This window comes from Xiphophorus couchianus, chromosome 16, assembly GCF_001444195.1.
Source record: "Xiphophorus couchianus chromosome 16, X_couchianus-1.0, whole genome shotgun sequence".
In the NCBI taxonomy this organism is placed as follows: domain Eukaryota; kingdom Metazoa; phylum Chordata; class Actinopteri; order Cyprinodontiformes; family Poeciliidae; genus Xiphophorus; species Xiphophorus couchianus.
The window spans coordinates 13417673-13435700 of NC_040243.1; the positions used below are offsets into that span (position 1 = coordinate 13417673).

General features: G+C 38.9%; 1 protein-coding gene across 3 annotated transcripts in view; it reads left to right on the forward strand.

The window, feature by feature from the left end:
* arhgap17b (Rho GTPase activating protein 17b) overlaps positions 1-18028 on the forward strand; it is a 27293-nt gene continuing 9265 nt past the window's right edge. For 2 of the 3 annotated variants that reach the window (XM_028042855.1, XM_028042856.1), the window contains exons 1-10: positions 1-409; positions 3945-3984; positions 12839-12943; positions 13408-13484; positions 14400-14511; positions 14729-14805; positions 16134-16236; positions 16508-16576; positions 16665-16746; positions 17855-17982. In XM_028042855.1, the coding sequence (XP_027898656.1) occupies positions 357-409; positions 3945-3984; positions 12839-12943; positions 13408-13484; positions 14400-14511; positions 14729-14805; positions 16134-16236; positions 16508-16576; positions 16665-16746; positions 17855-17982 (846 nt within the window). In that variant the 5' untranslated portion in view covers positions 1-356. The remainder of the gene's footprint in view (positions 410-3944; positions 3985-12838; positions 12944-13407; positions 13485-14399; positions 14512-14728; positions 14806-16133; positions 16237-16507; positions 16577-16664; positions 16747-17854; positions 17983-18028) is intronic. The other variant, XM_028042857.1, reaches the window with a different exon arrangement.

Below are 18028 nucleotides of genomic sequence, written 5' to 3' on the forward strand. Positions count from 1 at the left end.
AGAGGCACTTCCTCCTTCCTACCTCTCCTTGTTCCGAAACCCCGTCTGTTGAAACAGATATTTTCAATGGGGAGCCAGCGGCCTGTCAAAGCTCCGAAACACTGACTTCGTTTGAGGGAGGAGAGGTTAGACCCAAAGTGGCGGCGAATGTCAGCCGGATCGCTTCTGAAAGCCTCTCAGATTTAGTGCGTAAAAAGAAAAAGTGACCGCAGTGAAAATAACAATGGCTGCGACGTAGCGCAACTTTTGGATCCAGGGTTGGATGATCAAGAGTCGGACTCAGTCGGTGCTGCAGGTTGGTGACTTTTTTTTTTTTTTTTTCGGACTAGAAGGAGACTTGGAGGACGACTTTCAGCATGAAGAAGCAGTTCAATCGCATGAAGCAGCTGGCCAACCAGACTGTTGGAAGGTGAGTGTCGGATCTGGTGGCATATGCTGCGCTTTAAACTGGCAGACGGTAATAATGTTAGATGTGGTTAGTTTGGGTCTTCTGTTGTCAGCCCGTCTGCTTGTTGTTGTGGGCGGCGTCGGGAGGACTCGGACGTGATTTTAGGGGAGGAAAAAGTTTATATATTAGTTGAAAAACATGTTTTATGTAGTTTTTTTTTTTGTCGTCTACAAGCGTAAAATGTTTAATAACTGGAAGCGTTTAACTCTTAAACAAAAAAAATCCCTGAAAAAGTAAAAGTTGAATCGAATCAACGCTTCCTCAAGGTTCGCATCTTATATTTTTATTCATAATTTGACCCTTTTTGAATTTAGCTTATGTTTATTGCAAAACTGGACACAATCTTGCTGGATATTTTAGCTTGAACAGAATGACTAGGGGGCAGTCCTAACTTAACCTATCTAATGTACGCGGTATGTAACAATGTTTTTGAATGGGACATGGGCGTCTCCAAAACCTTTTCCAATGGGCGACGCAATGGGGGCCAATAATAATCCTGTGGTGGCACACCCAAACAGATTTTTTTTTAATGTATGCAGCTGTGGCAATAGGTCCAATTAAAAACAATTGGGCTGATATAAATAGTCTGTAGTAGTTTTTAAGTTCATGTTTTTATGTACTTGTTTTCTCTTGTCCATGACTTTAAAACTCAGCAAGTTATCCCATTTTTTTTTTTTTACCAAAAATGTACTGATATCATTGGAAGGTGAGGCCAGGAGTTGTTGACAGACATTCAAGACTGGAACTATAATAAGAAAGCATATGGGGGAAAAAAAGAATAAATAAATTAGTATTATCAAATCATTTATTTTTGTTTCTTTCTTAAATCCACACATAAAGAAATATAACACATGTTCAAATGTCTGACATGAAGGCTGGACATGCTTTAACTCTGAATTATGACTCAAAGACATAAAAGACTTGATGTGGGCAGACACATTTATATTATTTCCATTTTTTTAAATGAATAATTTTATTTATATTGGAACTGTTTTAATATTATATTCCATATATATGTACTATAAGAAAGAGATGTATTTTTTTGTCCCTTAATAAAATAACACTAAAAACTTCATGATCAACTGCCTACAGTGTTAATGCTGTTAATACTAGGCTAATGCTTAACTTAATTACTTTAATCAGTCTTTTTGTTTTACCAGGATTAATTCTGAGAACTAAAAAATAAAATATCTATCTAAAGGTCCCAGATCTAGATTTTGTACTCTCCTAGAGTGGAATCTCTTCAGAAATGTGCTTTAGGACTCATTTCCTGATAGCACAGCTGATTAGACTACCCAACCCGGCCTCTGCCCTCTTCGCTGTCCCTATGGGGCAACCTCGCCTTGTCCTCCGTCAGCCACAGCTGAGCCAGTGTTTCCACCTATTACTGTACACCGCTGAATAAATCTGTGGTTCCTCTCCATGCAACAGCTTCCTCAGAATGACTTGGCCATCACTCCGAGGGGCTTGGCCATGGATTCCTTCCAGTCATTGCTCCACACACGTTGTGCAATGGCAGTAAAAGTCAACTAAGCCCCGCTCGGAGGTTGCTTTATTGAGAAGCAAAACTGCTGCAAGCACACGCCCTCCCTGGATTATGCCCGGGAAGGGTTAACCCTGCTCGAAATGCTTAAAAAGTACAAGTGCAAGCTAAAAAAAAAAAACATAAATAGCTTAGGTTCTTATGCTTAATTAAAACCACAGCCAGCTGGTTCTGATATAATCCTTTTGAAATTGAATTGAAAGTTGGTTCTAATGCGCAACAAACCACAGCTAAAAGAGTCTGCATGAGATATGACAACACATAAACAACAACACAGCTGGTCTTTGCAGGCAGTGTGTGGTCGGCGGAGCAGGTTGGGACAGTTTGCTATGGGCAGCACACTGAGGGGATTTTGTGGAGTAAGCATTCCCAGCGTTGAGGACCGGGGGACCCTGGCTCAAACAAAGTCTCTTTCTTTTCATAAAGGAGGAAGCCAGCTGGATTTCCATTCGATTAACAGGAGGAGGCAGTTGAATCACCAGAGTTCAAACACAGCAGTGTTTACAAACAGCTTTACCGAGTTATTTTAATAAAATCAGAGGCTGCAAAGTGACTCAGGGATGTGGTTGGATTTATATTTTCTTCACTGCATTTGCTCAACGTGGTTTCATAATATCAGTATATTGCACGTGACGTCTTCATGCACAGTGCACGCCCCACGCCGAGCCTCTGTCTGAAGGAGTCTATTCTTAGAACAGTAGCTGCTGCCCAACTCTAAGCCGGATCAATGCTAATTCAGTATTGATAAGAATCATGAGATTGTTTTTGTAGCTTACTCCTTGAGAGGTTCGCCGCTGCAGTCTGATGCCTAATGTGATAAGAACGGAAACTAAAGTTCTTCTATTGGGATGTCGTGTTACTGTCCAGCAAACCAGTCAGTAATCAGGGAGTGAAATAAAAATAAAAGTTTTAATTATTTATTTATTTATTTTTACAAAATGCCCATCTGCAGATGTGCATTTAGATTTACTCTGACATCCTTAAAATTGAATCAAATGCAATATAATTCTCAGCTATTCTTTGACTAAATGTTTTTTTTTTTGTTTTTTTTTAAATATCAGCTTTTCCTTTTTTTTAATTTTATGAACAGCGAGGGCATCTGAGGCCCCAGTGATGTAAGCCTTTACTGTATGCAGAGGGTGGAACATAAGGATCATTTTCTCAGAAGCTCATAACAGCATTGTGTAATACCTCATGTCTGAGCAGGAGATGGTTAATTGATCCCTGCGAGGTTTAAATTCACGGTGTGCGCTCAGACTGCTGCGGAGACAGACGAGATCCACGGGGAGTTTTGTATGGAGACACAACTCGCGGCACATTTGTCAGATATCGATTGGAAATGATACAGGTTAAAACACATTGGGCTTCTTCCGCCTGCAAACTCCAGGTGCTAGAAGGCATTCTGGCATCCTGTCAACATTTCCTTGAAGCTTTTAGAGCGATGACATGACGTTGTTTATACCCAGATTGTGTCACAAAAAGCGTAATGTGTTTCTGACATCAACAAGCCTTGTGGCAATTCTCACCCTCATGCATGCACACATCGGCCCCTGTTGCCACAACAAACAGGTTGCCGATGAGTCAAGAAGTGTGCTTTTCAGACTGGGTGGAGGAATCTGACGGGTTCAGTTTGGCCTCTGGTGCATACTCGTGGAGCTCGGCTGTACAAATGATGCACGATAATTAAAGCTCTCATGCTCTCTGACAGGTCTTCATAGGTGAAGCTTAATACCAGGTTTCTATTCGCCGCAGGGATTTGTAACAACCTGCACACAGGAGGAGCTGTTTTTGCTAACCTGCTTTAGTAAACTCCAACCAGTGTGGTTGAAACAACATTGGATTGTTCTCAAAAATGTCAGTGAATGCTGTGTTTACGTACACAAACACATGCAAATACGCCGGGCAGCATTATGGGCTCGGATAAATCTTCTGATCTGTGTTTTTCCTCCACAGAGCTGAAAAAACAGAAGTCCTGAGTGATGACCTCCTTCAGGTAAATATCACGTCTTCAAGTGTATCTGCTATTATGGCTCTATCTATGATTTTATTTGTTTCATTATTTTCCGTTGGTTTATTTTGTATTTCTTCGCTTGATTTATCATTTTACATTTTATTATTTAACTTTGTCTTAATTTTGCTTATATTTGTATCTTATTTTTGTTTTGTTTTGTTTTATCCTTTGTTCTGTTTTGTTTTTAATTTCATTTTAGCTAGTAAACATATTTTTTTTATTTTATAAAGATTTTTATTACTAAAATATGTGACCATGAATAATATTTTAGTGAAAGGCTACTTTATATAAGTGAAATGTAAGCTGCATTAATTGTTGCAGCCTTAGCAGGAGGAGCTGAAGCAGTTTGTTTAGTTTTTTTTTATGTGGCTGTGATTCAACATCCATCTGTGTTAAAAAGCGATCTGGTCTGAGCTTTGTGTTACATCGGCTTTAGTTGAACTAATCTGCATTTCTAAAAACTTTTTTTCGTTTGGTGGGGCACATTTTCTGGAGAGGAAAAAAAACTGCAGAAGTTTCAAGTGTAGCGTTCCCATCTAAGACTCTGTTAAAGCCATTATGCCTTTGCTGCTTGTTGAAGCCAAACTCTCTAGGCTTTGAGTGCAACCGCTTGCGTTTAAACTTTACACCAAAGTTTAAGCACAAGCGGTTGTGTGCAGTCGTACGTTCAGTAACGCTACACCAGCACAAGGTGAGCGCTTCAAGAGAAATGCCTCACTACTTCAACGGTGAAGTCAGTTTCGTGTTTAGGAAATCAAAGTGGATGCACGCTGCTGAGTGCGTATGTTGTTGTTGGGGGATGGGAACACTTTGGCTTGTGAAACAGTGAGATCATCTTTTGAAAAAAAAAAAAAAGTGGGAATAAATACAGCGGAAATGAAGAAAAGCAGTGCAGAAAGGTTAATCGGTGGAGAGTAAATCTTCAACAACCGTCATTCGGCCTCAGAAGTGGAGGCTTTATGACCAGCAGCGGTGAACTCTGAACCGTATGCGGCTCACACCCAGTAACTCCCAACACAAACTGGTGCTAAACATAAATGTTTCCACATAAATAGTACTTCATTTCTAGCTAAATATATTTGTTATTTTTATAAGCCAACAGAAGAGAACAGACTCAGCCGTCCCACTGAATACTCTTTCCCGTCTTTGACGCTGAACGTCAGGGAGTTTTGTGCTGCGTTAGACATTCCTTAATCTCCGGCTCTCGGTGAGGAATGTTATTGTCAGGAGGTCAGCATTGTTAAAGTAGCTTGGACATCTTTTGGCAGCTCCAGCTTCTGACAGGATTTTTTTTTAAATGGCAAAAACACGTCATGCACAGATCTCTGTTAAAGTTTCAGGTCTTTGTGACCTAAAAAAGACCAGACCTCGGTGGATTACTTAGAATCTTGTTCCACCTTTAATTTAACACAAATGCTGGATCATTTCTTCAAAATTCAGAAACATAACAATTGTAATGAAACATGAACAAATATGTTGGGATATTTTTTCCCTTTGGTCCTGCACAAGTTTTGTTTCGTTTCTGGTCTATAAAGATTTTGTTTCATTCTTCTGTGTATTTGGACATATGCTTGGACTTGCTGTGATACTAACAAATAAAATCCCTCTTTATCTTAAGGCCGACGATGCTCCAAACCAATAGAATTTAACCCCACACCATGATACAACCACCACCATGTTTCAGTGTGGAGTAGTTGTCTTGCAGTTGGAAAGTTGTGGGTTCCCTTGGAGAAGGCAATTAGCGCAAGGTTTCCATCTTATCTGCACATTGATGCATAAATGTGAGGGTGTTGTATGTGGGGTTTGTTGAAAGAAACTCTAGTGCTTTGATCAGTCAATATGACTGCTAAATTTGGGAATTGTCATCTAGGAATATGCCTGAGCCATAAGGAAAGAAGAAATTTACTGATTATATAATTTAACTTCATATCTTTGGACAATTATTGCTGTTTAGCCAAGATCACAAGACCACAGCTCATAGCTCTGCCCCCCCCCCAGCCTGGTGCAGTAGGCAATATGCACGATGGGAGCATCACTTCATGTACCTCTCTTCTTAAACTGATTTGCCAATACCTCTGTATTGGCATTTCTAAACTCATCAGACCACAAAACCTTCTACCATTACTCCAGAGTTCAATCTGTATGCTCCCTTGTCAAATTGCAGCCCTTTTTTTCCAATTACCTTCGCTCATCAGTAGTTTGCTTGAGGCTACACAGCTGTTGAATCCCAGTCCCTTCCCTTCATATTTTGTGTGTGGAACTGTTGAACATGCTCTTGTAATCACCGATCACAATCATTCATTTTGTTCCGACCACAAATTTTCCACAAGTATTATGGTTTCGCACAATTCTTCCAGTTTTTATTAATTCATTAAACAGCCTGTAATACAATATTTGTTAGTTTTTTTTCCCCTTGCTGCATGGCAATGATTGGACTCTTCTGAAACAAGAACAGGATTTGTCTTCCCATATGGTTAGTTTTAGAAATAAGGTGCTACTCAGTGCATTTCTAAAAATTTATTATTTTTTTTACTTGCTGAAACACAGCCAATAATCTGTAGGATAGTTATTACACAGATGATTATTTGTTTAGTTGAAACCAGATTCTTGGCTGCAATTGACTTTTGCTTTGGAAAGGTAGAGAAACCGCTTTGTCGGACAAATGTCAGGATCATTCTGCTAGAATGACAAAACAAAATCAAAATGTTTCTTAGCAAGGTTTCTTAGCAAGGTTTCTTAGCAACCTTAGTAAGATTGCATAAAGTTTAACTTTATGCAACCAGGTAATTGCATTTTTTATGTTTCATATTTCCTTCTCTAATTGTGTAGATTTCAGTTAAGTTGTGAGTCACTATCAGAACAATGGGCGACATTAACGGGATTGTGTGCTCTTTGCACATCTGCTGACTACTGATTTGCATGTTGCTAATAGTCAGTTGTTACATCTGCAATGATCTGAGTAAAGTGTGCGGCTTACACACATGCAAGAATAAATCAACACTGTTATTTAATCACTCTGCCTGGAAAAGCTTTTCTTCCATCTTCCAAGCGTGAGACCAGAGGGGATAATTTTTCCTAACCCACTTCCCACAATCTCCTGCATCCCCCCCCTCTTTTCTACGAACAGTCCAATATGAAACTCGACTCTGTTATTTCCATGCTGTCATAGTACTCTCTTCTCTTGCATTTTCCATAATGCTTTGCATTGGGTAAGACATTTCTCTTGTTTGGACTCGTCCTGCTTCAGTGGGAGGGCCTGGGAGGCTGTCAGACTGGATTGTATCCTTGCCTGATCTCAAAGTGAAGGGCATCGAGTTGGAACTGGTTCCTGAAGTCAGTATTTGAATATAACTGAAGATGAGATATCCAAATGGGGTGTTAGATGCTCTACTATGCTCATATTTAATGGTTGTATGGTAAGCGAGTATTGCATTGGGTCAGTTGGTGAGGGAAACCTTTGGTGATCATGCAGTTTTGGTATAATCAAAAGTGCATCATCATACACCAAAAGTGTACATCATACACTGTTGGTGGTGTATGATGAAGGTTTAAACAGCTTGCACATGTTTAAACCTACAACATAGATATTATTGTTCTCACAGGTGAATTCAAACCACAATACTCTATGTTGTAGTTCAGTATAGTTCTTTTTTTTTTTCACTGATCATCACAAATAAACTAACCTTGCAAAATAGAGAATGGACATTCTGCGTTGTCATATATTATGTCACACTGAATAAAAGTGGGCAAGAAATTGACTTTTTACTTTCCAAAATGCAGATATAGTCATAAGATAAGCTATACTCTATGACTTAATGGATTGTTTAACAAATTGTGGCAGAAATAACTTCAAGTAGTTTATTTTTGTTAGACCTTATCCACTGCTTTATTTGTCGTGTGAAATTGGCACACTTCAGTGGTGCTTCATTTAATGTAGATTTGAGTAAGTTTGTTACATACACAGCTCTCTGGGGCATTTCAGTCAAACTGAGGTCTGGACTTTGACTGGACCATTGAAACACCTTGGCTATGTTTTTATTTTCCTTCTGTTGTATATTCATTGCTGTGCTTTGCATCATTTTCCCATTGAAGGCCCAAATCTTCAGGACATAGGTCCTCATGTTTGACTATAGAATACTTTGCTCAACTCGGTAACTGCAATCTACGCAGATGTGGGCAAAACAGCCCACATCACTACACCAGCACCACTACACTTTAAACTTGGCATGGTAGGTGATAGGCTTTTCATTATTCATCACACTGTGTATGTGATTCAGCATCTCAATTGATTCAATCAATCCAAACAATATTTTCTCCAGAAGTCTTGTGTTTTTTTCTTTTTCATCTCAAACTTTTCAAACGTAAGTTTTGCTGCAGTATTTGTTTTAGCGAGTAGAAGCTTTCTCACACACTCTTTAATTGTACGGTTAGCTTTGTCATTGTACTAGGAGAGGTCTCCAAAATATCTGACATAGATCTAGGTATTGCTTGTTGTCATGCCTCTGAGCATTGAATGGCCTGACTTTTAGGACGATCACTCCAGGAAAATTAGCAGCTAATTGTCTTTCTCTCTGTTGAATGGATGGACTTCAGAGAGAGGTCTATCCATTCCTCTCTATTCAAACCTTTCTGGATTTTTGGGGAGCAACAATTACTTCTCTAAACTGATTGCTGATGTCTTTCCAACACACTTGAACAAAGTCCAAATCAATAAAAGTCTTGCCATTACAGAGGTGGTCTCATTTGCTGATGAAGCAGTTAATGAGAAACAACCTGCTGTATTTCATATCAGCTCTTTGTTGTATCTAGAGTAAGTCGATTCTCAATGTTAAGATTTCCTTTCTCAAATTAGAGTGGCTTTCACCCTAATTATATAACCACTTGATAGTTTGAATTTAAAACTGTTGGAGATCTGACCACGATCTAGTAGAGCCAGCATAAAACTGATGTCTTTAAGCCTAAAGGCATCATTAGAGAGTTCTGGCAAACAGAGTTGGAATCCCAAAATTACTTAAAGATGCTGTTTGAGGCAACTTCCACTTCGCACATCATCCATTACCAGCCGACAGGCATGTGATCTACAGATTAACTTTAAACCTGTTTCTTTCTTAAAAAAAAAAAAGAAATAAAAATAGGGTGCACATTTTTATTTAATGAACAGGTTTCCTTGTTTTCACTTGCACAGTTCTTGCTTAAATCTCTGCTCTCACACTAAAAAATCTTCCCTGTTTACAAATATGCTCTGTTTCCCTTAAAAAATGTTTCTATGTTCAGCAAGTATCTTCTGCTAATATTCGAGTCATGCACTTCATGCTTTAACTTTGTATGTAGGAATGAAACCAGCGCTCATTTATGTTCTGCACCTGCAGATTATCTACGCTCTCGTATGGAGGAAAATTGTGTCATGGTAACAGTATCAGCTAATAGAAAGGCAGTGTTGCTGACATCGCTACCTCGTTTTCATCATAGAGTGATTCGTGAACATGTAGGACAGAGATGAGAGTGCCCGCAATCAGAGGAAGTTTGACGAGAGAAGCAGAAACATCAGAAACAAGAAGCATTACATCTGAGTGCAAAAATATTTTTAGGGATAAGCAGATCAACATTTCAAGCAAGCAAGACATTTTTTTAAGTGTGTGTGTGCATGTTTTTTGGAACTCAAACTGTTTCATTAAGTTAACAAGGTGATTTTTCAGAGGTACAGTGATTCTTCAGGGGAGATGTTAGTCACCACCTCTTATACTGGGGTCGTGGTTGTCAGCTGGGGGTTAGTATCAAATTCAAACTTCATCTCTGTTCCGGGAGAGAAGAAAATGCCGTGCAGTCCTGCACAAAGCACATAAAATAGTTTCCCTATTCTCTGCAGCAAGCAAAGGGTGGCAGTCCCCGTTTTACTGCTCATGACTGAAAGTAACAGAAAAGGTCAAACTGACAGATGAGTCATTTTTTAATTGGATTTGGCCTAGGACAGAATGAGGAACTTGAAGGAGATCACAAGGCAGACCAAGAGCTCACTAAAGCGGCTGTATGTCCATTTTGACCTTGAAACATGTTGGTCGATCTCTTACCGCTGCAGCCTGATCTCAGATGAGCAGAAAGCAATGGATGGATGGTTGTAATGATAGTCAGCATCCTACTTAAAATGTATCTGGTCTGATTTGATTCATCACTACAAATTGAAAAAAATTTCCTTGGTTTTTAGCCTAAGTAATTTCCCAGGAAAGGGGGGAAAGTGTTTCCTTTCTCTCCTTCTTTTTTCTTTTTTTTCATTCTGATGTTCAGAATCACATGAAAACACTTAGACACTTAGCTTAATTGAATTTGGACTTTAAAGTAAAGCTGCTTACTCTATTTTCTTTTTATTTCCAACTAAAGCAACTTTTCTTCTGAGCTAGTCTAGCTCTCTGGAAGATTTCTAGATTCATTTCTTACTTCTGGTTCATCGTTATCTTCGTAATTGTTAGTTCCCGCCTGTCGGGTCATCCAGCTAATCATCTTCGATGATGCAGCTTTTCAGTCTACCAAAGTGAAAACGCACCCGTCCACACACGGCTTCTGAGTCACTCACTGAACATTCCACATTTCTGCTGTTGTAGGTCAGAGGTCAGCAACTGGAGCTCGCTATGCTCAGTTTTCACTGTTTGGAAAAGAAACAGCAGAAAACTGAAAAGTTGGCAGTGAGTGTGAACCTTTGGAAAGTGTGGTAACAGCAGAGTGGAAGCAGTCATCTCTTAATTTTTAGTGTGTGTGGGCTTGTCTGAGACAATTATCAAGCGATTTGGCCTGTTCCTTTTTTTTCCCTCTCATCCAACTTTTAATCCACCGTTTATCAGGGCGTGTAGTTGAGCTTGTGCTTGAGAATATTTAATTGAGCAAGAATAGAAGTCTGAGTTTGGGAGGACGGTGAAACCAAAACACGGAAGAGACTCTTAGCCAGAAATCTTTGAGAAACCCACCAAGATTTTCCTTTTCTGAGAGACTTACTTCTGTACCTAATCTTTATATTTTCTTGTTTGCTCTGTGTTCCCTTTTCTATAAACTTCCATCTCTTATATGCATGGAAAGAGTTTGTACTAAAGACACAGGATGTGATCAATATGTTTGTAGCCCAGCCGTCTCACCCACAGTGCAGACTCTCAGAGCTCTTTCTTTTCTTTCTTGGCAGACGTTATTGGAAAACCTGCAACTAATCAAGTCATCATCAGATATTCCTAGAGTTAGGGATTGTATTTATTGTCTCTATTGTATCTTCCAGCGTAGAAAGTGGAATCCAGCTGTGATATTGCCCTAAAAGGGAACAATGAATTAGAGAGGATAAAAGTGAAGGAAGAGGATGAGATCTGACAGCAAATAGACTCAGATCTTTGGGTGCAGCTGGATGTTTACATCAAGAAAGGAAGAGGAAGATAATACTCAACAGGCAGGGAGCTATTTGTGATCTAATGTAAAAAAAAACAAAAAAAAACAAAAACAGCATGTCCAGACCTCAAGAAAAAGAAATGCAATAATTATTTTACAAACATGACGCATTGTTTTACCTACTGAATAACCACACACCTGCATTTTTCACCTGACAGACTTAGCATCACTGATACAACTGTTTCTCTAAATTCTCCCTAGGTGTGAGTGTGTGTGTGCATGGTTGTTTGTCCTGTATGTCTCTGTGTTGCCCTGCGACAGACTGGCGACCTGTCCAGGGTGTACCCCGCCTCTCGCCCGGAACGTAGCTGGAGATGGGCACCAGCAACCCTCCCGACCCCATTAGGGACAAGGGTGAACAGAAAATGGATGGATGGATGGATGGATGGATACAACTGTTGACTATTTTCCACTAATTTGATGTATATCATAAAGTAAATAAAAAACTAATATCGCCAAATTAAAATTAAGTACCAATTTTTCCCTGGTTCTCCTTATAATGCACTTCCTTGTGTTTTATTGTTGTAAAATTATCCTGAAATCAATGCTGTCTTCTCAGATATGAGTCAAGTGCTTCTTGCAGCAGCGCAGGACACAAGCAAACAAGTTTTGCAAGAATAATGTGGTGAAAAACTGGTGCTTAAAGTAGAAAAACAAACAAAAAACAAGTTTAACTGCTCAAAGAACTGAAACTAGTTGTGTTATACCTCATGTGTTGTCACTAGATGCATGTGCACATGGAGATTTGCTATCAAATCTCGAGTCTAGATTTTATCTAGACTAGAAAATGAGTTGCAACAAAATATCAAAGCAAAAAGAGAACCTGAATGTGACATCATGTACGTTTAGATAGCATGCTTTAATGTTTCAAGTCTTTCACTGTTTGAACGAGGCTCATTATAATGTACACTGCACTGTTTATCGTTACAGCATTAAGGCATGTAAAACAGCAGGGAATATCTGTATAACAACTGCTCAGGATGGATAACCTGTTAAGTCAGTTTTGCGGTCAATATGATTGTTTTCTAAAGTTTCACATGTCTCTGTCAGAAAAGCTTTCCCTGCCCTCCTTAAAGAGCCCCGTCACTGCATTCCCTCTTGACTCATCCTTGTGTCTTTGTGTCTTAGCTGCTTGTTGTTCTGCTGCTAACACAGTCAGATCCTCCATGACGTCCCAATACCAAGGACAGGATGGAAACTTTTGCAGATGAATGTGGGCTTATCCAGCCGCTGTGTTTTGATTTGTAGCCTTCACCTGGGTCGTATATGTTGAACAGGAAGATGGAAGGTTTATGTTTCCTTCATCCTGGTTCGAACCAGTGCACTGATCTTTTCCTACTGTTTTCTTTGTTCACATATTGAATTATGATTTCTATTATTTTTTTTTATTTTTTTTTTGTCTTGTGTGTTCATGCAGATCGAGAGGCGGATGGAGCTGGTGCGCTTGGTGTCGCACAACATGCACAAGCGGCTGGTGTCCTGTCTGCAGGGTCAACTTGGCACCGACACAGAGAAGAGACATGTAAGAAGAATGTGTTATCGCTGTTAGCCTTTGCTTTATTACTTGAGCTGAACTTTAAACTAAACACAACTTTACTGTCAAGTCACATTATAAACATTCGATGCATTGCTGCAAAACTTTACAGATGTTTCTGTGCCATATGAATGGCATGTGCTGAGATTATGGCTCCGGCCACCTCTTAGGGTGATGGTAACAAGGATCGGTATCTTGTGCAGTGAACACATGGCATCTGTTCTTATGTAACACATAGATATGAAAAATGGCTTCCTGCCAAAGTCATAATCCCTGCAGTCGGTGTTACCAATGAAACTAACTGCTCTTGTGTTCCTCTGCCAAACTTGTTTATGTTGTTGTCACCTAAATTATCCAAACAGGATATTGTGTGACTTTCCTAAAGTTATAACTCAGCTTCAAGTCGTTTTTGTTTTATAAGAGCCTGACTTTGTTTTTATGTCCTGTTGCAGAAAAAGCTGCCGCTGACGGGGTTGTCCCAGACCATGCAGGAAGGTGGAGCTCAGCTAGGAGACGAGGGCCTGATTGGGTGAGGAAAAACTGTAACACTCCTCGAACATTTCCATGTTTTGTCACACTACAACCATAAACAGGAACATATTCTATCGGGATTTTATTTATTTAACCCTTTTGTGCAGTTTTGTGAGTGCCTCTGGGGTTTGTTGAAGAACGTTAGGGAACAAAGCATATTATGAAGATCTAGTCAGAGGTAAAATTGTGGAGGAGTTTAAAGCAGGGTAAGGTTATAAAACAACATTCGAAACTTTTAACACAGAGCTCTGTTTAATCCATCATCTGAAGAAAACATACACAGATGAAGAGAGCATTAATCAGAGACACAGAACAGAACAGGTCCGTGGTAACTCTGGAGGAGAGAGATCTGCTCACCATTTTATAAAAAATGGAGGAGTCATCATCAAGCTATGGGAATTCTTCAGCAGTCAAATATTACATATCTCAGTCTAATTTGCAGTAGGAAATTTACTATTTTAGCTGCAAATAGTAAATTTGCAGCAGCACTTCACACGAGCTCCTTTTCAGATACAAATGGGCAAAAGTTGGTCAAATGTACAAACAAGCTGCAACAGCAGCAAAAGATGTCTCTACAAAGTACTGCCTCAGAGGTGCTGAATGACAACCTGAACCACACTCTTTCGGTTGTTTTTTATTTGTAATAACACTTTAAAACCTTTTGCTTCTACGCCACATTTATACCCAATTTCATGCTGGTCTATGACATAAATCACCAATGAAATACTTTTTTCTTTTCTGGTTGTGGCTTCACAAAAGGGGAAAAGGTTTACAGAATTTCAGGAACTGTGAAGCAGCAGCATTAACCAGAACTGTGACTACTTGAATGACTGAAAAATCACCTGTCTCTGGTAGAAACTGCATGTAGAATTGTGAAAACAGTGAAATTATCATATATTTGTGTGTGTTGCAGCAAGATGTTGGAGGTGTGCGGGGAGACCGAGAGCCGGTTAGCCACCGAACTTATGCAGCATGAATTGCAGATGGAAAAAGATATTCTGGATCCTCTCAACCAGCTGGCAGAGGTAAAAAAAACAAACAAAAAAAAAACACAGACATAACTCATTTTATGTTCCACAAACTATTCGGTATCTGTCATGCAGCTGCTCTGTAACAGTTGTTCTGTACACTTAAGCATTAAATTTACTGTGTAATTCACAGACTTGTAGGAAAGACGTTCTCAGTGCTGTGTTACGTGTTTAGTCAAGTCTTTCTCATGATTCCTGAATGTTTTTCCCACAGGTGGAGATTCCTAACATACTGAAACAGAGGAAGCAACTTGCCAGGCTAGTTCTGGATTACGATTCGGCCAAGACGAGGTGCATTTGTGTGAAGACTGATGCCTATTTATTAATTAATCCACAATTTATGAAGCTTATAGTTTTTACATTTTCAACTTGACATGAAGGCTTGGTTGTTGTTGGTATAGTTTGGGCTAAAAAGGCTAATTTTGGAGATGATCCTGTAAATACAGTTGAAATCAGAGATGTAACCTAATTTTTCCACTTTGGTAATGAGCAAAAAAAATGTTTAGCCTGATTTAATGTCAAACACTTTTCAGCTCTGCCCACAAGTTTTCTATGTGTCTGGAGTGTGAGATGGCCACTCCAAAACACTGACCTTATTATGCTTATTCCGCTTTACATCTACTTTAGTGATACAGTAAAGTCTACTGTCCATGTTGAAGACCCACTGGTACCCAAGTGTTAACTTCCTGAATAATGTCTTCACGTGTTGCTCAAATATTTCCCATGATGCATCCATTTTTGAAAAGCCACCACTATTATTTACAGTTGGGATGATGTACTGAGGCTGGTAGTCTTCTCCTTCATATAAAGTTGTCATTATGGATAGATAGGGTTTTTACTTTCATCCTAGTATGGATGAATCAGTACATCTTAAAAAAACTGAAATCTGGTGGTTTTTTTGTTGCTTTTGGAGTAATGGCCTCATTCTCTCTTAGTGGTCTTTCAGTCCATGTTGGTACAGGAGATCTTTATGTGATTGATTCACGCATTTTGTTCCAAATTTGTTTACCTGTAACACAGAACCCGTCTCCTTTCAGACTAAATTGATCATTGGAGATTCCCAAGCTGTTTCGTCTTGCATATAATTATTTGAACACATGTACGGGGCATTTATAATTTATATTCATCCGGAAATTGTATCCAAGAATGAACCAATTTTGTGGACATCCAGAATTCTCTTCTTAAATTCTTGGCTGATTGCTTTTAATTTCTACATTATGTCACACAAAGAGGCAGGATGTGATTGAGATGTTGCCTTAAAATACATCCACAAATGTGCCTCTATTTAATCTTATGAAACTTGCAAAGCTTCATCAACTGGACCTTTCCAAGTTGCTTTAAAGTAGCAACTTAGAAAAGTTGCTACTTAAGTTAAATTGTCCTTAACTTAAGCTAACTTAAGCTATAATTGAAGAGAGCTAAAGCAAAAATATATTAAATATGGTCTTATTTTGTCATTTTAGCAAATCTTCTTTTTTTAAATTCTAACTTATCTAAAGCAAGAAAGATTTAATATCAGTCAATGAGAAAAATAGGTTGTGTTTTTTTATGTAGTGTATATAAATATGTTTTTTTTTTTTTACTGTAAGCTACAGTGTGATTTGTTTTATGTCCTTCAGGTGGATTCAGTCAACAAAGTCCAACAACCAGGCCATGGCCGCTAAAGTAGACTCACTCAAGGATGAGATGGATGAGGCTCTCAATAAAGTAGAAATATGCAAGGTAACAATCAGTAACCATAGAGTAATCTACTTTTCATGGACTTTAATGGAGGCTTGTCTGAGCTAATAGGTGTGCATTCCTTGGTTTAATGAAGTGGCTGAACAAAGAAGGCCTTGCAAGAATGGCTCAAGGCAATCATGCCAGGAAGATCATTAGTGTAATTAAAGGTCTAAGCTTTGTCATGTGGGGTTCATCGTTGTCGTAATGAGGAGTTTATGGTTAATGCTCAGAACAAAGGTTAAGGATGCTGTCACCTTCATTCATCCCGCAGGACCAGCTGTCTGCAGACATGTACAACTTTGCCTCAAAAGAGGGAGACTATGCTCGCTATTATATCATGGTGAGTGTGTCAAAAGTTTAGTAGCTCACCTCATAATCCAAAAAACTGATTCATGGATGGCAAAGTTTTGCATTTTTGTGTGTTGCAGTTATTAGAAGCCCAGGCCGAGTATCACAGGAAGTCTCTGTCAGCTCTGGAAACAGCTATTCCTACCATCCAAATGCAGCAAGGTGAGGACATGCTGTTTATAGTAAGGTCCATGAGAGTTTGCTTTATTCTGCAGTAGCGTGAAAATAGTCCAACCGGGCTTGTGATCTAAGCCAGCTCGATAGCTCTTGGTGTGAAATCACAATGAGAGTTTCATTTTCTTTCAATACAAACAGAAGAGAATTGAGTTTTACCCAACAAAAGAAAATGAAAGCACTAAGTCAGAATCAGTCAGTTTATCAGCTGATGCAATAGTTAGACCTTGTTTCTATAGAAAGGTTGGGAATAGATTATCTGTTTATGTTTTAATAAAACCATTTGATAATTTGGCTCATCACATATTTCACTGTGGTTTTATTATATTGTGTTCAAACAAACCGTAAAGAAAAGTTGTTCTGTTAATTAAAGTAGCATACTGCTTCATAAGTCGTGAAATTCATTGTTTCAGCTGCTGACTGCACAGTTCTGTTGGGTTTACCTGAACACAGAACAGGTCACGGGACACGGACAGAGAGAAAGCAGAGTACTGTCTATTCCACTGCTGAAGTGCTTGGATAATAGTGGAATAAAAACCCATATTTGTTAGATCAACAAATATTTTTGTTCAGTGAATGAGAATAGGCCAACAACGGGTATCATGAGTTGAGTTTTGTCATGGACTCTCGTAGGGATTATTAAAAGGAAAAACTTGATTGAGATCCCAATCCATGTCTGTGGTTTATGCCTAATAATTATTGAAGTAAAATTGTTCTAGATGGGAAAATAATGGAGTAATTCAACACCTTTTCCAGTGATTATTTTCTTCTCTCTAAAGTTTTTTTTTCAGATATTTGTGGCTGGGTTTAAACTCACAAATTAGTAAGTTAATCAGTTTCTCAGAAGTCACAGACATGTTTATTTTAAAATCTATTTTAGTATAGATGCATCTTAGAAACTAACACCATGAAATTGTGAGAGTATAAATGGAGCCTAAGATGAAAAATAATTTGAATAACAAATTCTTCATTAAAAAAAATAAATAAATCAGGCCGAAGGACTTTCATTTAGCCTTTGAGTCAGACTAAAAGCCACATAAAAAAAACATTTATTATTCGATTGCCTCCGACATGTTAATGTATTTCATTTATGTAGATACATGGATGGAGAAGCCTGCGTTTGGCACGGCGCTGGAGGAACACCTGAAGAAGAGCAATCGAGAGATCGCTCTACCCTTAGAGGCCTGCGTCATGATGCTGCTGGAGACCGGCATGAGGGAAGAGGTAAAGATGAAGGGAAGGCATGAGTCAGAAAAAACCCACTAAAGTA